This window comes from Cheilinus undulatus, linkage group 2 (genome assembly GCF_018320785.1).
Source record: "Cheilinus undulatus linkage group 2, ASM1832078v1, whole genome shotgun sequence".
NCBI classification, from domain to species: domain Eukaryota; kingdom Metazoa; phylum Chordata; class Actinopteri; order Labriformes; family Labridae; genus Cheilinus; species Cheilinus undulatus.
In genome coordinates this window covers 54,354,846-54,379,489 of record NC_054866.1, presented here as the reverse complement: position 1 = coordinate 54,379,489, position 24,644 = coordinate 54,354,846, and the positions used below count along the sequence as shown (strand labels likewise).

General features: G+C 42.6%; 1 protein-coding gene across 2 annotated transcripts in view; it reads left to right on the top strand.

Moving 5' to 3' along the window:
• LOC121516628 (protein Atg16l2-like) overlaps positions 1-23,571 on the top strand; it is a 36,564-nt gene extending 12,993 nt beyond the window's left edge. Inside the window, exons 7-18 of one of the 2 annotated variants that reach the window (XM_041798011.1) lie at positions 1,820-1,909; positions 2,056-2,109; positions 2,400-2,502; positions 4,888-4,993; positions 5,167-5,237; positions 5,339-5,410; positions 6,097-6,217; positions 6,305-6,410; positions 16,512-16,667; positions 16,809-16,856; positions 20,881-20,982; positions 22,121-23,571. In XM_041798011.1, coding sequence (XP_041653945.1) covers positions 1,820-1,909; positions 2,056-2,109; positions 2,400-2,502; positions 4,888-4,993; positions 5,167-5,237; positions 5,339-5,410; positions 6,097-6,217; positions 6,305-6,410; positions 16,512-16,667; positions 16,809-16,856; positions 20,881-20,982; positions 22,121-22,214 — 1,123 coding nt within the window. In that variant the 3' untranslated portion in view covers positions 22,215-23,571. Of the gene's footprint in view, positions 1-1,819; positions 1,910-2,055; positions 2,110-2,396; positions 2,503-4,887; positions 4,994-5,166; positions 5,238-5,338; positions 5,411-6,096; positions 6,218-6,304; positions 6,411-16,511; positions 16,668-16,808; positions 16,857-20,880; positions 20,983-22,120 lie in introns of both variants that reach the window. The other variant, XM_041798003.1, reaches the window with a different exon arrangement.
• The last annotated feature ends 1,073 nt before the right edge of the window (positions 23,572-24,644 follow it).

The window sequence follows — 24,644 nt, the reverse complement described above, 5'->3', positions numbered from 1 at the left end:
GTTCATCATTGAGTCTGTTTCATAACTTCACTTCCAAAGTAGACACACATCTATATTTAACATTTGTTCAGTGTCAAACGTTAGTGAAATGTAACTTCTAATGTATTTGAATAAACACTGTCCTGTAATCTTACTGTGGATGATCCTATCAAAACTTATTGGTAGATTCATGTTATCCAGCTTTATTTATCATCCTAATAGCTCTTTTCTACAGCTTGATTATTGGATCTAAGTTAGTTTTATCTGCATTTCCTCAAATTTCAGCGCAGTATGTCATATAAGGCATCACAAGAGAAGAGTACAGAATATGAGGGCAGTTATTATACAGTAAATCACTTGTTTTGTAAAGAATACAAATAGAGTTGGATAATCTCTGTTTTACATGTTCTATGTGAGGGCCTAACCAAGTTTATCATCTATTTTACTCCCAAAAACTTAGTTTTATAACTCTTTCAGTTTTAACATCGTTTAAATTCAGTTTTAGTCCTTTTATGGCCAAACAACATAGATTTTATTTTATCCAGTAATAGCTTATTTAAAGCAAATCATTTGTTTCATTTGATCTCTATTTCTTCTTGTTCCCACTAGAACAAAAATAATCAGTGTCATCTGCAAACATTGCAAATTTTAATGCATCACTTGCTGTACCAATATCATTCATATGAAGTATAAATACCTGAGGTCCCAGCCAGTGTTAATTTTCGTTGACTAAAACTATACAACAGCCTTTTTCCATGACAACTAGACTAAGACTAACAAAAATAACTCTATGATTACTAAAACTGACATAAAGTAAGTTCAGTTTTCATCAAGATGACAAAAACTAGACTAAAATGTAATTTAGTTTGCATCAGACATTTAAAATCCATGATATTTCTCCACTGTGGGTTAATCTGCCCGAAAACAATGCAGTTGTATCTATTCTGCCTCTCAGCTGTAGAAAGCAGGGACCTCAGGTTTGGGGTCACTGCTTGGACTTAAAGTAAAGGCTAAAATGTGAGGACTATTTATGGACTAAAACTAGACTAAATGTTTTGAGTTTTCATCAACTGAAACTTGACTAAAACTAAAAAGGGTAGAAATGACTAAAATGTGACTAAGACTAAAAGACATTTTGTCTAAAGACTAAAATGAAAAATAGCTGCCAAAATTAACACTTGTCCCAGCACTGAGTCTCATAGAACTCCACAGGTTGCTGTTTTAAGCCAGGATTCAGTGCCATTGATTTTCACATATTGAAACCCATAATTTGAATAACCTGTTAACTAGAGTCTATAAACACTCCTCCTGTATGTTATTAATTCTACTGCTGCTGCTTTAGATGAGTGCAGATGTGAACACTAGTTTGGGTTTGTTGGACTAAAGGATCAGAATGTGACTGTGAAGTTTAGACTGAATTAGATCTACAAACTCCTGCAAAGGTAGCAACACAAAGCTAGAAGCTAGAGACACTCAGAGCCTGAGTGAAGCTCAAGATATCTGCATGATGCTGACACAAGAGCTCGATTTTTTAACAACAGCAACACGTAACCACAAAAGCTGGGGCAAACAGACTTGTAGCGGCAGATATGGAGGAAGTGTTCCCTGCTGGTGACTCGTGTCTTTGTGAGCGGCTGTTTTGGTCTGATTTTCACCTTTTTTGTATTAAAGAGCAGAAAGGAGAGATCTTGTGTCTGTAAAATGTAAAAGAAAAATGCCTGGATTGTTTTTAGGAAAAGAGGGAAATTCTGTTCTGACTGCTCTGGAGGTTCTTCATGTTAAAAATGTGATAACTTCTTTGTTTTCTTTCTGTGTTTGACTCCTCTTTTTCCTCCTTTAGCTGCTCCAGCGCTCCGGCCTCCAGATCCACGTCTCCGAAGAATGACAACCAGGATGAGTCCAACCAGAAAGGACATGCTCGACTCTTCAGGTATGAGAGCCACATATGTCTACGCCACACTAAACAGCAGATAAACACACGTTACACAAACGTAACACAGACGGGAAGAAGCACCCATGATTATTGATCACTGTAAATACGAGTATTGATCAGCTGATTGTTCTTCATTTTCTCAGGTCGGCGTCAGCAACGTCTCCCAGGATCCTTTCCTCTATCAGAGAGATGTTTCAGTAAGTCCTCCTATCAATCATTTCTTCTTCTCTGCTATTAAAGCCGTCTATTTTACCTTATCCTACATGTGTGTCAGTGCACACGTCCTTTTGACTGAGATGAATTTATGTTTTTACTTCTGAATTCATATGCTCAGTAAAAACCAAAGATGTTCATCAGTGAGTGAATGTATTAGTTACTGCTGGTGGAGACTCTTTTTTGTATAATCATTTATTTTCATGCTTGAAGTGAATTTTCTCATCAAATCAAACACAGTAAGATGGGTCATGTGACTGTGTGATGTCAGCAGGAAGAGGCGGGGCCACTCTGTGTGCTGTCTGGAGGAGGATCTGATGAGTCCTGTAGGGGTCTGCCTGTATGCCAGAGTCCCAGCCAGAGCCCGACAAGTCCTGGTAATACACACACTATACAAAGTACACACAAAATACACACAGTACACAAGTACACACACACATCACAAAGGCTGCTTTAGCATCACTTTGGTAAATTTGGTAGCTTCAGCAGAAATCCTGCAAACCTGGATAATTTGACAGAACAGAGCAAACTCTCAGGAGGAAATAAATGTGAGATTAGTTAGCCAAAGAGCTGAGGATTTATCAGAGGAGTGTTTTCCTCCAGACTGTTCTTCTCTGCCACCCTGGAGCGTGTGTAACAGCTGACCATTCCAAGGTTCAAGCTGTGGACAGAGATGGGAAATGGAAATATATATATTTTCACCAAAATGAATATTTGTTCAAAGTAGAATATTATGTAACACCACTGTGAATTTCACAGGTAAAGCTCAGTATGATGAGGCACCCTCCTGTCTGATTGGTCAGCTGTTAGCAGGATAAACAGCAATATACAAGCTAAGTCCTTAGAAATGCTTAGCTACAGGAGCCAACTATGGAGAACATGCAGAGAGGTTGTAGTTCCTCTCAGAGATGTTTGTCTCCCCCTTGTGGTGAAAAAAAAACTGCAGCACATGAGGCAGATGTGTTGTATGAGTAATAAAAGTTTAAATCGATAGTTTTGATTAGTAAAGATTTATCAGCTTGTAGTTAAATCCTCAGGTTAAAGTCTGAATGTGCTGGATCATGTTTTTGCTCTTTGACTCACTCAGTGTTCATGTGTGACAAAGAGCTCCTCTGTCTGCAGCTCATTACCCATCATGCATCTCTCTCAGCAGGTTTCACTGACCTGTTAGTGTCCCTCACTGGCTTCCGTCTCTCCTCAGAGGAAAAAAAATAAACATTCAATGTGAAGTAGAGGACATCTGAAACACCGGCTGGTCATGGTTCCTCTTACAACCCCAAAGTAAAACTAGAATATAAAAACACGGACTGTCCCTTTAAGAGTCTGAGGCTGTCACCGCTCCTTCCTCCTCACTTTGTGCACCCATGCTTAAGGTGACTTAATGTGCACCAGTAGGCGGAGCCTTTTTAACAGCCTGTGAGATTAGTTATGACTACAAAGGGACATCAGATTCCCTCTACAGAGAAGGAAACCATTCAAACTAAAATAAAACTCAAATAATAGAGGAAAAAAACAAATAAAGATGATTAAAGCTCCACCTGTCAGGTTAGAAATGATGTTTGTGGAAATGGACCATACAGGAGCGGCTGCCCCAGGCGTTTTTAAAATTCCTGCCTGCTGCTTGTTCTCTGAGTTTTTAAAACTTGTTCTGTTTTTTTGCCTTAATATTTCATTTTTTAGGGAAACAACAGTAGCCTAAGAATTCGAATGTTTTTATTTTTACACTGTAAATGCTGGGTATGGTCATAAACAGCTCTAAACATGGCCTTTTGGTAGAGTGCTTGCCCCCATCTGGAGCTCTCTACTGCTGTGTAATGTCATCAGCAAAGAACCTATAATAGACCGGAATGTCAAGCACTACAATCAATAAAAATGCCACATTGATCAGTTATTGAAGTAAAGCAGGAGATAAATACATTTATGCCTTCAATAAATTAAAATAACCAAACAAACAAATAAATATATTAATGAATTTAAAATAGACTGATGGATGGACAGATGTAGAAATAAAGGATTAGTCTTCATTTCAGTGGATGAAGTTGTTGAAAGGATTTAAAAAGGAGGCATTTAAAACTGAGGTAGCTGTCTGCTGTAACGTCTGCACAGATTGTTTGCAGATGACATCTTGTTATAGGGAAGAACTCCAGATGGTCAGCAGGAGGGGAATTGGTGAATATTAGCTAGTAAAAATGCTCCGTATGAGCCTGAATGAGCAGAGTCACACCACTCCTGTATGGTCCCCTTTCCTCAAAGTGGTCCAGTTTGTCATGGTAAACCCTGATCAGTCTAGTGTTTCTACTGCTGATGTCTGTTCAGCCTCACTTGATGGAAAATCCGTCTCTTTTAGAGATCCAGATCACATGGCTCAGCTTGGTAGAGCTGGTTGCTCTTCTTTTAATACCAGTTTGGCTTTTTAATGTGGATTAAGTAAGGACAACAAAGGAGGAAAATGGTGCTCAAACAGGAGCTAGCTTCTGTGGTTCATCCTACAAGGTGTATTATTCTTATCTTGATATTATCTCATCTCTCATCGCTCATCATCAGGATCATGTGACTGTAAACAACTTAAGGGATGCTGAGTAAAGCTGTGAGTAACCAGTCTGCTGACTGGATCCTTAAACAATGATGGGATGTAAATCTTTGAAAGATGTCTGACTAAAACATGACACCAAAGAAAGGAGAGGATCGATTTGATGACTAAAGGATAGAAACCCTCAGACTAATGCTGGGCAGCCTCTTAAATCTCTCTCTCCCTCTGTCAGGAGGCCCATGAGCAGGGCATCAACGCTTTGAGGTTCAGCCCCAGCTCAGACCTGTTGGCGACTGGGGGAACGGACCGAGTCATCAAACTGTGGGAGGTCAGAGCAGGTACTTCACTTCTCCTTGCTGTCTCTCCCTCTGTGTAGATTCTTCCTCTTCTGTTTTTATTTTTTCTCTCACCATTTTATTTTTTAACATCTACTCTTCTTCCCTGTTGTCTTGCCTTTTCTTCTTTTTTCTTCCTGTTTCTGTTTTTTCTCCCCTTCTGTTCTCGTCATCAGGCTTGCTGACCCACAGAATGACAATGGACGGCAGCACAGAGGGGATCACCTGCATCGACTTTGACCCGGCGGTAAATCAAACTTGCTGTGAACTGCACACCTGGAGCCTTTCCTCAGTCCCAGCTTTTAATGTTTGTTTGTTTGTTTGTTTTATTTTTAAATTTTTTTCCAGGGTTCCAGGATTCTTGCTGCATCCTATGATAAATCAGCCCTGTTGTGGCGGCTGGATGACCCCGTTCCCAAGGTAACGTAGAAATAAACCACACAGAATCATTCACACAACTTCACAGGTGAGACCTCAGTGTCTCACTTGTCTCTCCTGATTCTTCTGTCTCCCCTGTCTCACCTGACTCACCTGTCTCTCCTGTCTCTCCTGACTCACCTGTCTCACTTGTCTCTCCTGATTCTTCTGTCTCCCCTGTCTCACCTGACTCACCTGTCTCTCCTGTCTCTCCTGACTCACCTGTCTCACTTGTCTCTCCTGATTCTTCTGTCTCCCCTGTCTCACCTGACTGACCTGTCTCACTTTTCTCTTCTGTCTCACCTGTCTCTCTCTCCTGTCTCACTTTTCTCTTCTGTCTCACCTGTCTCTCCTGTCTCACCTGTCTCACTTTTCTCTCCTGACTCACCTGTCTCTCCTCTCTCACCTGTCTCACTTTTCTCTTCTGTCTCACCTGTCTCTCCTGTCTTACCTCTCTCACTTTTCTCTCCTGACTCACCTGTCTCTTCTCTCTTACCTGTCTCACTTTTCTCTTCTGTCTCACCTGTCTCTCCTCTCTTACCTGTCTCACTTTTCTCTCCTGACTCACCTGTCTCTCCTGTCTCACTTGTCTCACTTCTCTCTCCCGTCTCTCCTGTCTCACCTTTCTCACCTGGCTCACTTGTGTCTCCTGACTCACCTGTCTCTCCTGTCATCCCTGTTGGTGTCAGCTGACTCTGACGGGTCACAGCAGGAAGGTGACGGTGGCGAGGTTCAGCTCGCTTCTCCATCAGGTGGTGACAGGCAGCGCAGACAGAACCATCAGACTGTGGGACCTGCACAGAGCCGCCTGTGAGTCATTCATCAATCATCAATAACTGACCAATGGCATGTCAGTGATAGGTGTCTGATTAATACCTGTTTGACTCACCTGTGCAGGTGTGCAGGTAGCTGAGGTGGCGTCATACTGCAGCGACCTGGTTTGTTCTGAGAACTGCATCATCAGCGGACACTTTGACTGTAAGATCAGAGTGTGGGACACCAGGTAACCATGACAACAGCGTTTTAGAACAGAGTAACTACCATGCTTCCCCTGCACAGCGACAACAACATAATCAAAAACAATATATACAACAACAAAATAAATAATAACAACTAAAAACATAAAGAAACAATACTGTAATCAACAATAACAACATAAACAACAACAACATAAACAACAGCAAGATAACTAATAACTAAAAACATAAAGAAATAATAGTATAATCAGTAACATAAAAACAATATGAACAACAACAATATAAACAACAGCAAGATAAATAATAACTAAAAACATTAAGAAACAATACTATAATCAACGATAAGAACATAAACAACAACAACATAAACAACAACATTAGAAACAACAACAAGATAAATAATTAAAGCTGCAAGCAGCATTGGTCGGGTCCTCGCTCTGTCGCACGTCCCTCATGCCCATTTGACCTCCACTTTGAGGGTTTCATCCCTTTTTGACCCTTTGACCTGCTCAAAGTTAGACTGAGGTGTGTACCTGCAGCTCTGTCAGGAGCCTCAGACTTTATAATGGGTGTGTATTACACATTCCATTTTCCCGCCTTCAGTGAGTCACATGACCAGCTGCACTGAACTGTCAATCAGTGAGTGACATCATCACCAACTGCTCTTTTTTTCAGGAGTCAAATTAACTGAAATTTTTTTGAACCTCACCTCACAGATGCCACAATTTTGGCCAAATCTCTCTAAAAATAAGATATTTTTGTTGTAATTTTGTCAGGAATCCATCCATGTCATTTTTAAAGCTGTAGGACCTTTGATTTTTTGTGTAGAGGCCTAACTGCCACAGCAGTTCCACCGTGTAGTTATTTTGAAAGGCACATTGCCAGCTTCCTGTTTGAGATAGATTAGGGGTGTCAGTGCGTGATTTGTGGGCTCGATGAGATGAGCGTTTCAACGTTGGTTTGATCTCTCTAGGACATTCCTACTGGCCGTGGGGGTCGTTTGAGTGTGCCTAGGTGGCGCTAGAGAGCACATTTTGGCATGTTTGGAGTTAATTTTTTCATTATATCAAATTTTTTGCAGAATCTGAGGTGTGTGCCAATTTTGGTGAGTTTTTGAGCGTGTTTTGGGGGTCAAATTAAGGTTTAAAGTGCTGGTGGAATAATAATGGTGGGTTTGAAAAATCTGAGAAAGAACCTAAAGGCTATCTTGAATGGCTGGCACTGAACAATTAAAGTGGGTATGAATAATCTTAAAATGAAGCTCAATGTAATCTTGAATGACTGACGCCAAACTGCTAAGAATGGGTATGAAACATCTCAGAAAGAAGCTAAATGTAATGTTGAATGGCTTATGCCAAGTTGCTAATAGTGGGAATGAAGTTTGTAGGGCAGAAGCTTATTGTAATGTTCAAAAAACCTGCATCTGTAAGACACACAAACACACACTCATGCGCGCTTTGCGCACTAACACACACAAAAATGGACCATCTCTCCCTTTCACTTCACATGGGATATATGTGTGGCTGTCTTTGGCGACTGACGTCACGTTGACTTCGGGCAAGGACCCCTTCTAGCTCTTGCTAGAAGGGGTGAGACCTCAGTGTCTCACTTGTCTCTCCTTTCTCACCTGTCTCACTTTTCTCTCCTGACTCACCTGTCTCACTTGTCTCTCCTGATTCTCCTGTCTCTCCTGTCTCACCTGACTCACCTGTCTCTCCTGTCTCACTTTTCTCTTCTGTCTCACCTGTCTCTCCTGTTTTACCTGTCTCTCCTGTCTCACCTGTCTCACTTTTCTCTTCTGTCTCACCTGTCTCTCCTGTCTCACCTGTCTCACTTTTCTCTTCTGTCTCCCCTGTGTCTCCTGTCTCACTTGGGTCAAATTAAGGTTTAAAGTGCTGGTGGAATAATAATGGTGGGTTTGAAAAATCTGAGAAAGAACCTAAAGGCTATCTTGAATGGCTGGCACTGAACAATTAAAGTGGGTATGAATAATCTTACAATGAAGCTCAATGTAATCTTGAATGACTGACGCCAAACTGCTAAGAATGGGTATGAAACATCTCAGAAAGAAGCTAAATGTAATGTTCAAAAAACCTGCATCTGTAAGACACACAAACACACACTCATGCGCGCTTCGGGCACTAACACACACACAAATGCACCATCTCTCCCATTCACTTCACATGGGATATATGTGTGGCTGTCTTTGGCGACTGACGTCACGTTGACTTCGGGCAAGGACCCCTTCTAGCTCTTGCTAGAAGGGGTCCGAGGACCCTAATAATAACTAAAAACATAAAGAATCCTACAATCCTCCGACCTTCCTCCTGATAAACCACACAGAATCATTCACACAACTTCACAGGTGAGACCTCAGTGTCTCACTTGTCTCTCCTTTCTCACCTGTCTCACTTTTCTCTCCTGACTCACCTGTCTCACTTGTCTCTCCTGATTCTCCTGTCTCTCCTGTCTCACCTGACTCACCTGTCTCTCTTGTCTCTCTCACCTGTCTCACTTTTCTCTTCTGTCTCACCTGTCTCTCCTGTTTTACCTGTCTCTCCTGTCTCACCTGTCTCACTTTTCTCTCCTGTCTCACCTGTCTCTCCTGTCTCTCCTGTCTCACTTTTCTCTTCTGTCTCACCTGTCTCTCCTGTTTCACCTGTCTCTCCTGTCTCACTTTTCTCTTCTGTCTCACCTGTCTCACCTGTCTCTCCTGTCTCTCCTGTCTCACTTTTCTCTTCTGTCTCACCTGTCTCTCCTGTCTCTCCTGTCTCTCCTGTCTCACTTTTCTCTTCTGTCTCATCTGTCTCTCCTGTTTCACCTGTCTCTCCTGTCTCACTTTTCTCTTCTGTCTCACTTTTCTCTTCTGTCTCACCTGTCTCTCCTGTCTCACCTGTCTCACTTGGGTCAAATTAAGGTTTTAAGTGCTGGTGGAATAATAATGGTGGGTTTGAAAAATCTGAGAAAGAACCTAAAGGCTATCTTGAATGGCTGGCACTGAACAATTAAAGTGGGTATGAATAATCTTAAAATGAAGCTCAATGTAATCTTGAATGACTGACGCCAAACTGCTAAGAATGGGTATGAAACATCTCAGAAAGAAGCTAAATGTAATGTTCAAAAAACCTGCATCTGTAAGACACACAAACACACACTCATGCGCGCTTCGGGCACTAACACACACACAAATGCACCATCTCTCCCATTCACTTCACATGGGATATATGTGTGGCTGTCTTTGGCGACTGACGTCACGTTGACTTCGGGCAAGGACCCCTTCTAGCTCTTGCTAGAAGGGGTCCGAGGACCCTAATAATAACTAAAAACATAAAGAATCCTACAATCCTCCGACCTTCCTCCTGATAAACCACACAGAATCATTCACACAACTTCACAGGTGAGACCTCAGTGTCTCACTTGTCTCTCCTTTCTCACCTGTCTCACTTGTCTCTCCTGATTCTCCTGTCTCTCCTGTCTCACCTGACTCACCTGTCTCTCTTGTCTCTCTCACCTGTCTCACTTTTCTCTTCTGTCTCACCTGTCTCTCCTGTTTTACCTGTCTCTCCTGTCTCACCTGTCTCACTTTTCTCTCCTGTCTCACCTGTCTCTCCTGTCTCTCCTGTCTCACTTTTCTCTTCTGTCTCACTTTTCTCTTCTGTCTCACCTGTCTCTCCTGTTTTACCTGTCTCTCCTGTCTCACCTGTCTCACTTTTCTCTTCTGTCTCACCTGTCTCTCCTGTCTCACCTGTCTCACTTTTCTCTTCTGTCTCACCTGTCTCTCCTGTTTTACCTGTCTCTCCTGTCTCACCTGTCTCACTTTTCTCTTCTGTCTCTCCTGTCTCACTTTTCTCTTCTGTCTCACTTTTCTCTTCTGTCTCACCTGTCTCTCCTGTCTCACCTGTCTCACTTGGGTCAAATTAAGGTTTTAAGTGCTGGTGGAATAATAATGGTGGGTTTGAAAAATCTGAGAAAGAACCTGTCTATCTTGAATGGCTGGCACTGAACAATTAAAGTGGGTATGAATAATCTTACAATGAAGCTCAATGTAATCTTGAATGACTGACGCCAAACTGCTAAGAATGGGTATGAAACATCTCAGAAAGAAGCTAAATGTAATGTTCAAAAAACCTGCATCTGTAAGACACACAAACACACACTCATGCGCGCTTCGGGCACTAACACACACACAAATGCACCATCTCTCCCATTCACTTCACATGGGATATATGTGTGGCTGTCTTTGGCGACTGACGTCACGTTGACTTCGGGCAAGGACCCCTTCTAGCTCTTGCTAGAAGGGGTCCGAGGACCCTAATAATAACTAAAAACATAAAGAATCCTACAATCCTCCGACCTTCCTCCTGATAAACCACACAGAATCATTCACACAACTTCACAGGTGAGACCTCAGTGTCTCACTTGTCTCTCCTTTCTCACCTGTCTCACTTTTCTCTCCTGACTCACCTGTCTCACTTGTCTCTCCTGATTCTCCTGTCTCTCCTGTCTCACCTGACTCACCTGTCTCTCTTGTCTCTCTCACCTGTCTCACTTTTCTCTTCTGTCTCACCTGTCTCTCCTGTTTTACCTGTCTCTCCTGTCTCACCTGTCTCACTTTTCTCTCCTGTCTCACCTGTCTCTCCTGTCTCTCCTGTCTCACTTTTCTCTTCTGTCTCACCTGTCTCTCCTGTTTCACCTGTCTCTCCTGTCTCACTTTTCTCTTCTGTCTCACCTGTCTCACCTGTCTCTCCTGTCTCTCCTGTCTCACTTTTCTCTTCTGTCTCACCTGTCTCTCCTGTCTCTCCTGTCTCTCCTGTCTCACTTTTCTCTTCTGTCTCATCTGTCTCTCCTGTTTCACCTGTCTCTCCTGTCTCACTTTTCTCTTCTGTCTCACTTTTCTCTTCTGTCTCACCTGTCTCTCCTGTCTCACCTGTCTCACTTGGGTCAAATTAAGGTTTTAAGTGCTGGTGGAATAATAATGGTGGGTTTGAAAAATCTGAGAAAGAACCTAAAGGCTATCTTGAATGGCTGGCACTGAACAATTAAAGTGGGTATGAATAATCTTACAATGAAGCTCAATGTAATCTTGAATGACTGACGCCAAACTGCTAAGAATGGGTATGAAACATCTCAGAAAGAAGCTAAATGTAATGTTCAAAAAACCTGCATCTGTAAGACACACAAACACACACTCATGCGCGCTTCGGGCACTAACACACACACAAATGCACCATCTCTCCCATTCACTTCACATGGGATATATGTGTGGCTGTCTTTGGCGACTGACGTCACGTTGACTTCGGGCAAGGACCCCTTCTAGCTCTTGCTAGAAGGGGTCCGAGGACCCTAATAATAACTAAAAACATAAAGAATCCTACAATCCTCCGACCTTCCTCCTGATAAACCACACAGAATCATTCACACAACTTCACAGGTGAGACCTCAGTGTCTCACTTGTCTCTCCTTTCTCACCTGTCTCACTTGTCTCTCCTGATTCTCCTGTCTCTCCTGTCTCACCTGACTCACCTGTCTCTCTTGTCTCTCTCACCTGTCTCACTTTTCTCTTCTGTCTCACCTGTCTCTCCTGTTTTACCTGTCTCTCCTGTCTCACCTGTCTCACTTTTCTCTCCTGTCTCACCTGTCTCTCCTGTCTCTCCTGTCTCACTTTTCTCTTCTGTCTCACCTGTCTCTCCTGTTTCACCTGTCTCTCCTGTCTCACTTTTCTCTTCTGTCTCACCTGTCTCTCCTGTCTCTCCTGTCTCACTTTTCTCTTCTGTCTCACCTGTCTCTCCTGTCTCTCCTGTCTCTCCTGTCTCACTTTTCTCTTCTGTCTCATCTGTCTCTCCTGTTTCACCTGTCTCTCCTGTCTCACTTTTCTCTTCTGTCTCACTTTTCTCTTCTGTCTCACCTGTCTCTCCTGTCTCACCTGTCTCACTTGGGTCAAATTAAGGTTTTAAGTGCTGGTGGAATAATAATGGTGGGTTTGAAAAATCTGAGAAAGAACCTAAAGGCTATCTTGAATGGCTGGCACTGAACAATTAAAGTGGGTATGAATAATCTTACAATGAAGCTCAATGTAATCTTGAATGACTGACGCCAAACTGCTAAGAATGGGTATGAAACATCTCAGAAAGAAGCTAAATGTAATGTTCAAAAAACCTGCATCTGTAAGACACACAAACACACCACCCTTCCTCCTGATCAAAGCCTTCTCATTAGGAGCATATTCCCTTGTGCACTCATGCTCTCCACTCTTACTATCTGCTCCTTCATTAACCTGCCATCATGGCGTCCATTTACTACTTACTCATCTCTTCCTTCTGCTCAAACAGCCCCCCCCAACTCCCTCACCCCTCACCCATCCTCTCTGTCATCAGACCAAACATGGAGAGTCTTAATTATTTTTAGTCCAGTCATCAGGATTGTTTCTGTTCTCGGTTCTCTGATCAGAAACACGATCAAACCGATCAAACAGCTGATTCTCAGCTCAGCATCGGACTGACTGCCAGGGTTCAGACCCCAGACACCTCTCATTCATTCATTTAGTCGCCATGACAACCCTCCGCTCCCTCTGTTACCTAGCAACTGCTACAGATCTGTCCCTGCCTTTGCTTTGAACCAGCTGATGATTGACAGCTCCAGTATCCAGTCAGAACTGTCCCGTCCTTTGGCTGACTCTAACACCATCCAACAGACTGTCACTGCTTTGATTGATTTAAATCAAATATTGGTCTGTATATGTGTCTGTCTTGGCCTTTTGTCAGTAAGATTCTTCATCTCAGCTTTTTTTCTGCTTAAATGTATGTTTTAGTGATTTTCATAGAAAGTTAGAGAAGTGAGACTAAAGCAGAGAAGGGGTCATTAAATGAAACAAGAATCCACTTTAGATAATTCAGCAATAAAAATCTGAAGTCTATCTCGTTCATCGAAGTTTCAAGTTAAAGATAAGCTTTATTTCACCACGTCAGATGCTCGTCCAAAGGCTCTGCACTCATGCTGGAGCTGTGTAAATACGTCGTTCAACATCGCACACATTTATCATACAACACTGAACCAAACATTACCCACACCAAATTAAACCCAGAGATAAAACTACACTGTATTTTCAAAAGTATTCGTTCACCTGCATTGACTCGAATATGAACTTAAGTGACATCCCATTCTTATTCCATAGGGTTTAAAATGACGTCGGTCCACCCTTTGCAGCTATAACAGCTCCAGCTCCTCTGGGGAGGCTTTCCACAAGGTTTAGGAGTGTGTTTATGGGAATTTTTGACCATCCCCAAACTGTTCCCACAAAGTTGGGAGAATGGAATTGTCCAAATTCTCTTTGTTTGCTGAAGCTTTCAGAGTTCCTTTGACTGGAAGTAAGGGGCCAAGCCCAGCTGAAAAACAAGCCCACACCATAATCCCCCCTCCACCAAACTTTAAACTGAGCACAATGCAGTCAGACAAGTACCGTTCTCCTGGCAATCACCAAACCCAGACTCGTCAATCAGATTGCCAGATGGAGAAGCGCGATTCATCACTCCAGAGAACGTGTCTCCACTGCTCTAGAGTCCAGTAGCGGCGTGCTTTACACCACTGCATCCGATGCTTTGCATTGCACTTGGGGATGTAAGGCTTGGATGTAGCTGCTCAGCCATGGAAACCCATTCCATGAAGCTCTCTACGCACTGTTCTTGAGCTAATCTGAAGGCCACATGAAGTTTGGAGGTCTGTAGCCATTGACTCTGCAGAAAGTTGGCGACTTCTGCACATTCTACACCTCAGCATCCGCTGACCCTGCTCTGTCATTTTACGCGGCCTACCACTTGGTGGCTGAGTTGCTGTCGTTCCCAATCGCTTCCACTTTGTTATAATACCACTGACAGTTGACCGTGGAATATTTAGGAGCGAGGAAATTTCAGCACTGGACTTGTTGCACAGCTGGCATCCTATCACAGTACCACGCTAGAATTCACTGAGCTCCTGAAAGCAACCATTCTTCCACAAATGTTTGTAGAAACAGTCTGCATGCCTAGGTGCTTGATTTTATACACCTGTGGCCATGGAAGTGATTGGAACACCTGATTTCAGTTATTTGGATGGGTGAGTGAATACTTTTGGCAATATAGTGTACGTTCACAGCTAAAACTGTTCTGAAGTATTTAAAGCTAACATTCTTGGACACTGACACTTGTCGACTGATGATGATATATGCTTCTGGAACTAACGCCAGCTCTCCAGATGATCCTGATGAGTCTGTGATTATAGATACATGACCTCCAGCCTAGACTTCCTGCTCTGTTTAAGACCTCTGCACACCTGGTCTGTAGTTTTTGTTTAGAATCATCACTCATTTAAAAGACATGTTCTCATGTGTCTCATGTTTGCTCTAAAACTCTCACCCTTCATTATTTTTAGAGCAGGTTTGAGTTTGTGTTCTTCTTGTCCATCCAATGCAGCATTACAGCAGTACTGTACATCATAGTACTATTTCACATGGTGTGGTACTGTTCAATACATCACAGTACCATATGCTGCAGGTACAGTACAGTATAGCTGTGTTTCCATCAGGGGGTCCGGTTTGATTCAGTACGGTTTGGTGTGGTTTGGTATGCTAAACCCCCAAATAGTTTGCATTTCCACAAACACCTGGGCTCTCATTTGGTGGGCAGGCTGTAAAGGCGATGAATGTGAAGGCTGAGTTGTAGGAAGGATGAGTGACAGAAATCAGTAGGGAGTAATAATTAAACAGCTTCATTTCAGCTGAAGTTTTTTTTTTTAAATAACTACATCTTAATTATGTTAACTGCTGTCAGTACAGATCCTCAGCTGATGGAATACATGTACAGAAACATTTAGAGTCATAACAGTATGTTATTATGTGAATATATCTAGTCTAGAACAGTTCATATGACAAAATACAAAAGTTTAGAGCTGTACTGTGAGAATTCGCCATGTTAAATATAAAGTAAAGGTTCAAGTGAGCCTTCAGGCTCTGCTTTGTGTTCTTAAAATCAGGTCCAGGTAAACGTCAGGAAACTTGATTTATGGCCAGACATCAATATCCACAGACTAAGAAACAGTTTGGATCTCTTTGTAGTCCAAATATCCCGGTCAACACTGATATTATTCTGTCTGTCTCCTGTTTTTGCAGCTCCTCACAGAGCAGACTTACATGTTTCGCAACTGAGCAGCTGTGTCATGTGCTGACATGACGTTAGTACAACCCTCTGTTGTTGTGTGTGTAGCTCCACCTTTTTGGTACGGATAGGTAGGACTGATACCCCTACGGAAGGGTGCCGAAAAGTGGGACAGTACGGGTCAGTTTTCTGGGACCCTTTCCAACTTTTGTTCTATGGACACAAGAAAATGTGTGACGTTCTGCACTGAACTGAGCCTGGACGGCTTGGTGTAAATGACCTTTAAGATAGAGAACGGTACGGTCAGTACCGTATGATATGATACGATGCAATACCATATGGTAGGATTGAGTGGCAACACCTGATCCTGAAAAATGAAGCCAATGCAGAAGTGCAGCCTGGTTCAAAAAACCAAACGTGTCTCATTAGCTAATGTCTTCATGTGCTCTCACTGTATGGGGAGTGCATTTTTCGGTACCACAATCCTTTAGATTATATTTAGGATAACCTCACTGCGGCCTGATTGGTTCGTCTCATTTGATTGACAGATAGCTCGACAGGCAGAAGCTACCACCAGAAGGCTAGCTTTAGTGCTACCTTAGTCGATCTCAGTCACAATATTAAACAAAAAGATAGTAAAGTTCATTGATACAATAGTGGTATGCTGGAATAAATATGACACAATAGAACAACAAGATACGATAGGAGAAAACACAATACAACAGGATATAATGCACTCCAACACTACAGGACACAATAAGATGCATCAGGATATGAGACGAAACAAAATCATAGAGAACTAGATGATGTAATCCATGATGATGTGAAACAGAACAGGAGGACAAAGGTTGACATAATAGAATGATATGATATGAAACTGTACAGCTCGTGGTTTACAGGATGTGATGAAATATGACACCATTTCCCTCTAGGGTGCGCTAAAACCATCTCTGACGTCTGAGCTCAGCTCTAGAGCATGAAAATGTTGTTTGTCGTTCACAGAGTGAGAGTCGGCTGCGTTCAGGAGCTTCCTGCTCAGGGTAAAGTCACCTCATTGGACATCAGCTCTGACCACCGTCAGCTGCTCAGCTGTTGCCGGGACGATTGCCTCCAGCTGGTTGACCTTAGGAGGTGGAGCAACGACCGAATGTGCTTCAGGTAAACGTTGGATAAATTCATTGTGTGGTTATGATGATGGCGAGCTGCTGATGGCGTGGTAATGATGATGGCGAGCCACTGATAGTGTGGTTGTGATGATGGCGAGCTGATGGCGTGTTTCTGTATGTTTGTGTCCGTCAGAGCTGAAGGATTCAAATGTGGCAGTGACAGCACCAAGGCCGTGATCAGGTGAGCTTACTCTTCCTCTACCTGCCGTCTAAAGTCACCTGGTGTAAGGTAAATCAGTGACACGCCCCTCCTCTACCTCTGGATCCTCAGGGTTACTATTAAACCAGAGGAGCAGACAGAAGGCTGTTACTCACACACACTGATTCATTATGGGTGCTTTTAGCTCTCATATTCCCAGGATATCATGTTTCTGTCTGACCGTCTGCTCTGAGTGTTTGGTCTGCTCAAACATCCACAACTTTATAAAGGTTCCTGCTTTGGCTGAAATCAGAATAAAGTGGAGTGATATTGACTAAAGTTTCTACAGTGAATCCAGACACATTTATGAGAGCGGCATCTGTAATTTCAGAGAAAATCATCTGAATCAGATCTGATCAGATCATTGACCTGCTGAGTGTGGGCGGGGCTACCATAATGGCCTCTAGCTGATGACTCATAGAATAGTATAGACTAGAACAGAACAGAACAGAATAGAATTGAATTAATCTGCCTTTGGTTCTCAGAAGCAGAAAAACACTCAGACAAGCAGAACAGCTGAATTTACACAACAAAATAGTAAAAAAAAAAAGTTTATTTCATGGGTTGATCATCAATCGTCTATAAAATTAAGAATATTTAGAACCACAGTAGGGGGCGCTGTGAAGAAGGCAGGGAAGCCTGTCAAATCTCATAAACCCATATTTGATTCATAACAGAACAGAAAAAAACCATCAGATGCTTAACTGACACATTTTACTATTTCATGAAAATATTAGCTCATTTTGAATTTGATGGCAACAACACATCTCAAAAAAGTTGGGACAAGAAGGGGCATAGCCAGGGATTTTGGTCCTCAGAAAGAATATTACACAGGGCCAAGCAACAAATCTATAACATATCTATGCATTTTAATCTATTTTTAACAATAATTTCCCCATTTATGAGCAATGTACTTGCATTATATCGCAGGGCTGGACTACACCATTTACACATTTTTAAGGGAGGAACAGGCCCCCAGTATTGTATTTTATTCTATTTGATTCAAATTTCAGTCTGTTGACTGATTAATTTAATCATTTTTGATTCAATAATGACACTAATTACTAATAAAGAAATAAATAAAAGCACACTTTTCATTGCAGGTCCCTCAAGGGCCTCTCCCTTCTGTGTGTCAACTGGAGAAGCATTTTGTACCTTATCAGGTTAATTATCAACAGGTCAGTAACATGACTGGGTATAAAAGGAGCATTTTAGAGAGGCAGAGCCCCTCAGAAGTAAAGGGCAGAGGTTCACCAATCTGTGAAAAACTGAGTCAGACATTTTCAGGAAAATGCTCCTCAATGTAAAATAGTGAAGACTTAAGCCTGTTTCACACCACAGCGGAGCAACTCACCACCTCCAGTCATTTTAATGAGGGACGGGCAGCAGACGGGAAGTGGCGGTAGGACCCAGAAGCAGTTGCCGCCCACGTGAACACACACAGATTTTGCCCTGCCGCTCGGAGTTCAGCGTGTTGAATTTTCTGGCGGCAGCTGCCTGGCAGCAGCCAATCACGTCAAATGAGGGAGAGAACCCGGAAATAGCAGGCTTCATGGGTTAAGGCAAACAATGAAGGAGCTCATAATGTTTGTGAATCCTGAATATCCTGAGGTCTACCGCACAGCTCTACCGTCATACAAAGACAACCAGAAGAAAAATTGTGGAACCAACCATTGAAATGTATTTTCTAGGGGGAATTATTTTGATGATGGAACCATATTTTTCCCTCCGTTTTACAGTACATTATACATGTTAATATACAGAGATTGTGAGGTACTCTACGTGTTTTTGGGGAGGGGGGGTGTGATGGACTTGTGGGTGGGCTCTGCTGTGACGTTCACCGAAGCACCTCTATGTCATTGCTGCCTCGTACCGCGGCAGCAGCAGCTGCTTTAAAAAACGCTCAGCATTTCAGGAGACTCCTCCGGCAGGGAGGCGGTTTTCAGGGTAGTTACCCCGCGGCGGTGTGAAAAGGGCTTTAGAATCTCTCTCCATCTACAGCCCATTATATCATCAACAGATTCAGAGAATCTGGAGAAATCTCTGAGAGCAAGGGACAAGGCTGAAGGGACCCTCAGGGGCCACTGCATTAAAAACAGGCATGATTCTGTACTGAAATCACTGTCTGGGCTCAGGAGCACTTCCAGAAATCATTGTCTGTCAACACAGTTGGCTGTGCCATCCACAAATGCCAGTTAAAACTGGATCATGGAGAGAAGAAGCCATATGTGAACAGGATCCAGAAACACCACCGTCTTCTCTGGACCAAAGCTCATTTAACATGGACTGAGGAAACATGGAAAACTGTTCTGTGGTCAGAGGAATCAAGAGCAAAGAGTCACAGTGAAGGCTTCTCTTCGCGAGAAGACAGTTTCGCTCTTCTCCTGACCGGCCATGGCAGAAGTTTTATCCACACTGTAATCCACTGTTCATAAACTTTGTCAGCATTCGCCTGCCAGTTTGTTGCAGAGCTGCACATGCATACAACCTCGGTTTGTCTAGTTGCTCCAATTGGCCTGTCATGAATGTGGCAGAATGTTCCTCCAATCACCTTTTGAGACTTTGTTGAAAAGTCCTGCCCCTCCCAAACACATTCTATGGGAGCTTTCCCAGTTGAATGTTAAAAATATTAATGCAGTATATTTATGAAATAGTCTGTCTGGTATCAGGTAACATTAACGTTACAACAGAGTACTCTTAACAGTTTACTTTGTAACACGTTACCCCTGAAAATTCTCTTTTATTGGAGCCAGTTAGTAAAATAAACTAAATAAACGCAACATCTTTAACACCAAAGATGAGAAATGCTCTGCACAGACATCACAGTTGTGACTACATTCACTGTGCAGATGTAATTTGGACCTCAGAGGGAATCTCTACCATGATTCCCTGCTTCCCTTGACACCATCTTTTGTTATTGTTTTGATTGAGCGCCCTCCGGTGGTGGAGTTTATCTACAGTGTGTTGAATGCCTATCGGAGGATCATTTCATCCTGGAGAGAAAAAAGGCAGGAGACTAAATCACGACATTTATCATCAGGTTGATGTTTTGATTGTTGACTGATTAGGATCAATATCTTCCTTAATCAATCCAACAGAGAACTGAGATGAACAGAGAGAGAGAGAGAGAGGAGATGCTGTGTGGTTAATTTCCTGCAGTTTCCATGACAACAGCAGCAGAGTGATGCTGTGACAGAGAGACTAAATCCATAAATGTGTTTCCACACAGTCAGGCTCCCTGCTGGGTTCTCCCTGAGGTACCACCGAGGAGAACCAAATCAAACAGCTGCTGGATCAGTCCGAGCCTCAAACCCAAGCATTAACGTGTGAAATCTGCATCAAATCAAACCAGATCTATGGGACCAGATCTGCCGGTGGATACTTGGCCAACACTGGAGTCTAGTGGGGTCTTTGTCTCCTAATTTCTCTGCAGCTTTAAAAAGTTTTTATGTAATTTTGAAAGAGAAAGGAACAGACTCTCTGACAGAGACTCTGTTCTTAAAGATCTGAAAGCATACCAGAAGGAAGCTTTTATGTATTTTTGAAGACTTTCTTTGGAGAGGACTGGAGAGTGGATGGAGCAGGAAATCAGGTAGAGAGGGTGGGGGACGACATGTGAGAAAGGAGTCACAGGTCAGAGTTAAACTTGAGCGGCCCGCTTAGTTTAGGAGACTAGCTTCTATGTTCAGTATGTGATGTCTCTGCTCGGGTCCTCAGGAGTGAAGATGTGAGGACGAACATCGGTTGGTTCAGATTAGCCTGGAAATATCTGGATATACAATCTCTGAGCCTGCAGTGAAGTCCAGTCAAAGCTAAAGGTTTAAACTGGTAAATGTTTGTGATGCCATGTCTCTATCTGCTACAGCGGCTGGAATAAAGATTCTAGAAACACTAACATCTAGAGGTTGTTTTCTAACCATGATTCATATTTAGAGGCTGATGATTGAGGCTGATTCAGGTCTGAACAAGTTAAACTGAAGTCGGACTTGACCCTCTCTCTCTCCAGTCCAGACAGTTGTTTCCTGGCAGCTGGGTCAGCAGATGGCACCGTCTACATCTGGAACGTCTCCACAGGTGACCTGGAGACACACCTACCTGACAAACACAGGTAACTCTAGTCCATAGTCCTCTGGTATTTAATTTATGAAGCAATTATTCACAACAAGGCTGGTTAGAACTTCCAGTACCTTTGAATCAGCATCAGGATCAGGTCATTCCAGGATCAGGTAATTCCAGGATCAGGTAATTCCAGGATCAAGTCATTCCAGGATCAGGTCATTCCAGGGTCCGGTCATTTCAGGATCAGGCCATTCCAGGACAGGTCATTCCAGGATCAAGGCATTCCAGTTCCAAGTCATTCTAGGATCAGGTCATTCCAGGTTTAAGTCATTCCAGGTCCAAGTACTTTCAGGATCAGGTTATTAAGGTCCTAGACATTCCAGGTTCAAGTCATTCCAGGATCAGGTCATTGCAAGATCAAGTCATTCCAGGTCCAAGTTATTCTAGAATCAGGTCATTCCAGGTTCATTCCAGGTTCAGGTCATTCTAGGATCAGGTTATGCCAGTTCCAAGTCATTCCAGCTTCAAGTCATTCCAGGATCAGGTCATTCCAGATCCAAGCCATTCCAGGATCAAGTCATTCCAGATCCAAATCATTCCAGGTTCAAGTTTTTACAGGATCAATTCATTCCAGGATTAGGCCATTCCATGATCAAGTCTTTCCAGGATCAGTTCTTTCAAGATCCGGTCATTACAGGTCCAAGTCATTCCAGGTTCAAGTCATTCCAGGTCCAATTCATTCCAGGATAAAATTCCTTCCTGGTTTAAATAATCGCAGGTTTAAATCAAGCCAATCCTGGTCCAAATCATCCCAGGTTTATATCAAGTCACTCCAGGTTTAAATAATTCCAGGTTTAACTCATTCCAGGGCCCAAATTTTGGACCCTGGCTCCTATCTTAACTAAATATCAGTAGCATGTTTTTTGTGTGTTTAAGATAAATGGTGCTGAGTTTGTGGGCTGATCTACAGATCCACTCAGGTTGTTCATGTGAATCCCTAGAAATGGACTGTAGATATCAGTGAGCCAAGAATCCTTCTCTGAGGAACCCCGTATTATTACAGACCATTAAAAGGGTTTATAAATGTTTTTTCTAAATTCATGGGTGACAGTCAGAAAACAAACAGATAAAAGCACATTAAAGGTCATACTGTTCCTTTAAGACCTCTCTCTCCTCTCTGTCTTTAGTTCGTCCATCAGTGCCGTGGCGTGGTCTCTGTCCGGGGAATACTTCGTCAGCGTGGATAAAAGTCGGCTGGCCGTCCTCTGGAGTGACATCTAACAGCCAATCCAAAGAGAGGTCACGAGGTCAAGGCAACACTCCCCTAAAGCGAGCCTCACCTTCAGACATGAACTGATCGGTCAAACGACCTGTTTACATTTTACATGAAAGATCCGTGTTCAGATACCAGGTGATGTTGCTCTGGACCAAAAGTCCTTCCAGAACCTGTCCCTCCTCTGATTCCAACAGCCTAGACATCAGCTCAGTGGTGCCAGTTAGCCATTAGCTTAGAGGCTAGCAGTGCCTCTTTAACAGCTTTTCTTCGTTGATATACAATCTAGCTCGAGCTGGCTCCTGTTTGAGAGATGTGTTTCTTTTGTTCCATTTTTGTGGTCCGGTAGATATAAGAGGATAAACTGGTGCTAGCTGAAGAGCTGTTGAGGAGCTGAGACAAACCTCTAGATCTCTAAGAGGATCTAAGACCTGAGCGAGGCTGGATGAGTCCAAACATCAAAACTTGGTATCTGAATGTTCCAGTCGGGTATAAATCCCTGTTTTTACCTGATCTTAACAGGGTTAAAGGGTACATTTTTGTTTGTTTGTGTTGTTGTTTACTTGTTTTTACTGGGATGTGAAAATGCTTTTTATGTGTTTACATTTTCTAACCAAATTAGAGGAATTATTTTATAATTTTATTAATTTTTAGCTTTTTACCTGAAAACAACAAAGGGAAACCAGACACCAAAAAACATATTATTTAAAGCTTTCCACATCAGATTGTATTTAAACTTAAGAGAACATGTCTAATATCAGACATTAATGCTCTAACTGGTGAATCTAACATCAAACTGTCCAATTAGAATAAAAAGGGAGGGCATGGATCACCTGGTGGACCTGGTGGCAGCCCAGGTTCAGGTCCAGCCTGTGGATCTTTCACTGTGTGTCTCTCATCCCTGATTCTGGTTCTATCCGCTGTCCTATCTCTCAGATGACGGCAAAAAAACCAAAAATAAATCTTAAAAATAGAACAGGAGCTTAAGAGGAGAACAGAATCAGTGCTGACCAGAGTAAAAATAATCATTCATAAAAATCAACCAACCACCTACACACCTGTAGAGTGCTGCAGTGGTGACTCCTAAAACCAGCCATGATTTAGCATTTTAGCACTTCCTGTTTTATCATCTTCAAATCTCTGGGAGTGTTTAATGAGTTTATGAATGAGGCTAACTCAGACTAGAGTATGTCAGGGATGCTAAATGTCACCACAGCAAACACAAAACTCATCTACTAGTCTGACTTTAAAGGTCACATATTTCACCCCTTTAAGACAAGTGTATATCGGTCTCAGAGATCCCCAAAACATGCCTGTGAAGTTTGTTGCTGAAAAAACACTCCAGTTATGGATTTCTGCATGTCTAAAAACCCCTCTGTTTCAGCCCTGCTTGGAACGAGCTGTTTCTGTGCCTGTGGCTTTAAATGTTAATGAGCTGTCTGACTCCGCCCCTCTCTGGAAATGGATGTGGCTTAATGGTTGCGGCTCTCCTCATCCTCCTCAGCTGGCAGATAAGGAGAGGAGGGCGGAACTGTCTTCCAAGCGCGGAGGGCCAACCAAACCTGGGGGCGGGGCTAACTCTCTACATGATATCATGAGGGGGAAATCTGAGAACGGCTTGCTTCAGCACACGCTTTCTAAAAGATGGAGAGGGGAGGGGGGATTTTTCTGATTCTTGGAGGGATTGTGGACAGGCCAGGGACACATATTTTTGTTACAAAAGCCTGAAAAAGGGATTTTTGCGTAATATGTGACCTTTAATAGGATGTGAACTTTGTGTTGAAGTCTTCTAGAGAGCTCAGGGTGACTGGTATATGTTGGAAGCTCAGTGGTGGAGGACTAGAGTCATCTGTGGTTTAGCCTGGTGGTTCCCAGCCTTTTCTCCTTAGGGCCCCCTCTAGTGCCTAAGAACAGCTAAGCTCCCCAGGACCCACTTGGGAAAATTAAATAGCCACAGAGTTCATTTTCAGTAATAATCCAAAAAGTTGTGGAAAGACAAACCTTTAGGCCAGGGATGTTAAACTCAGTCACAACAGGGGCCAGATTTTGACTTTGGGTCAACCTGAGGGCCTAGCAGGGTCAGTGTTTAACCATGAAGTGTCAACCTCGTTTTCACCAGAAATGAATTATGGGGGGGAACTTAGCACTGATTATAAATGATTTTGATATTAAAAAAAATCAACATGATAAGTCTAAAGGCTCAAAACCTGAGATGAAAAAGTAAAACTTATTGGTTCAAAAGGTAAAAACATGACATTTAAAGTCAAAATAATGTATTTAAAGGACAAAAATATGAGTAGAAAGTTGATATCATGATTTTTAATGGTGAAAATATGAGATAATGGTCAAAATCATGAGTTTAAAAGGTCAAATATGGGATAAAATTTAAAATTGTCAGTTTTAAAGGTCAAAATAGCATAAAAGTCAAAGTTAGGAGT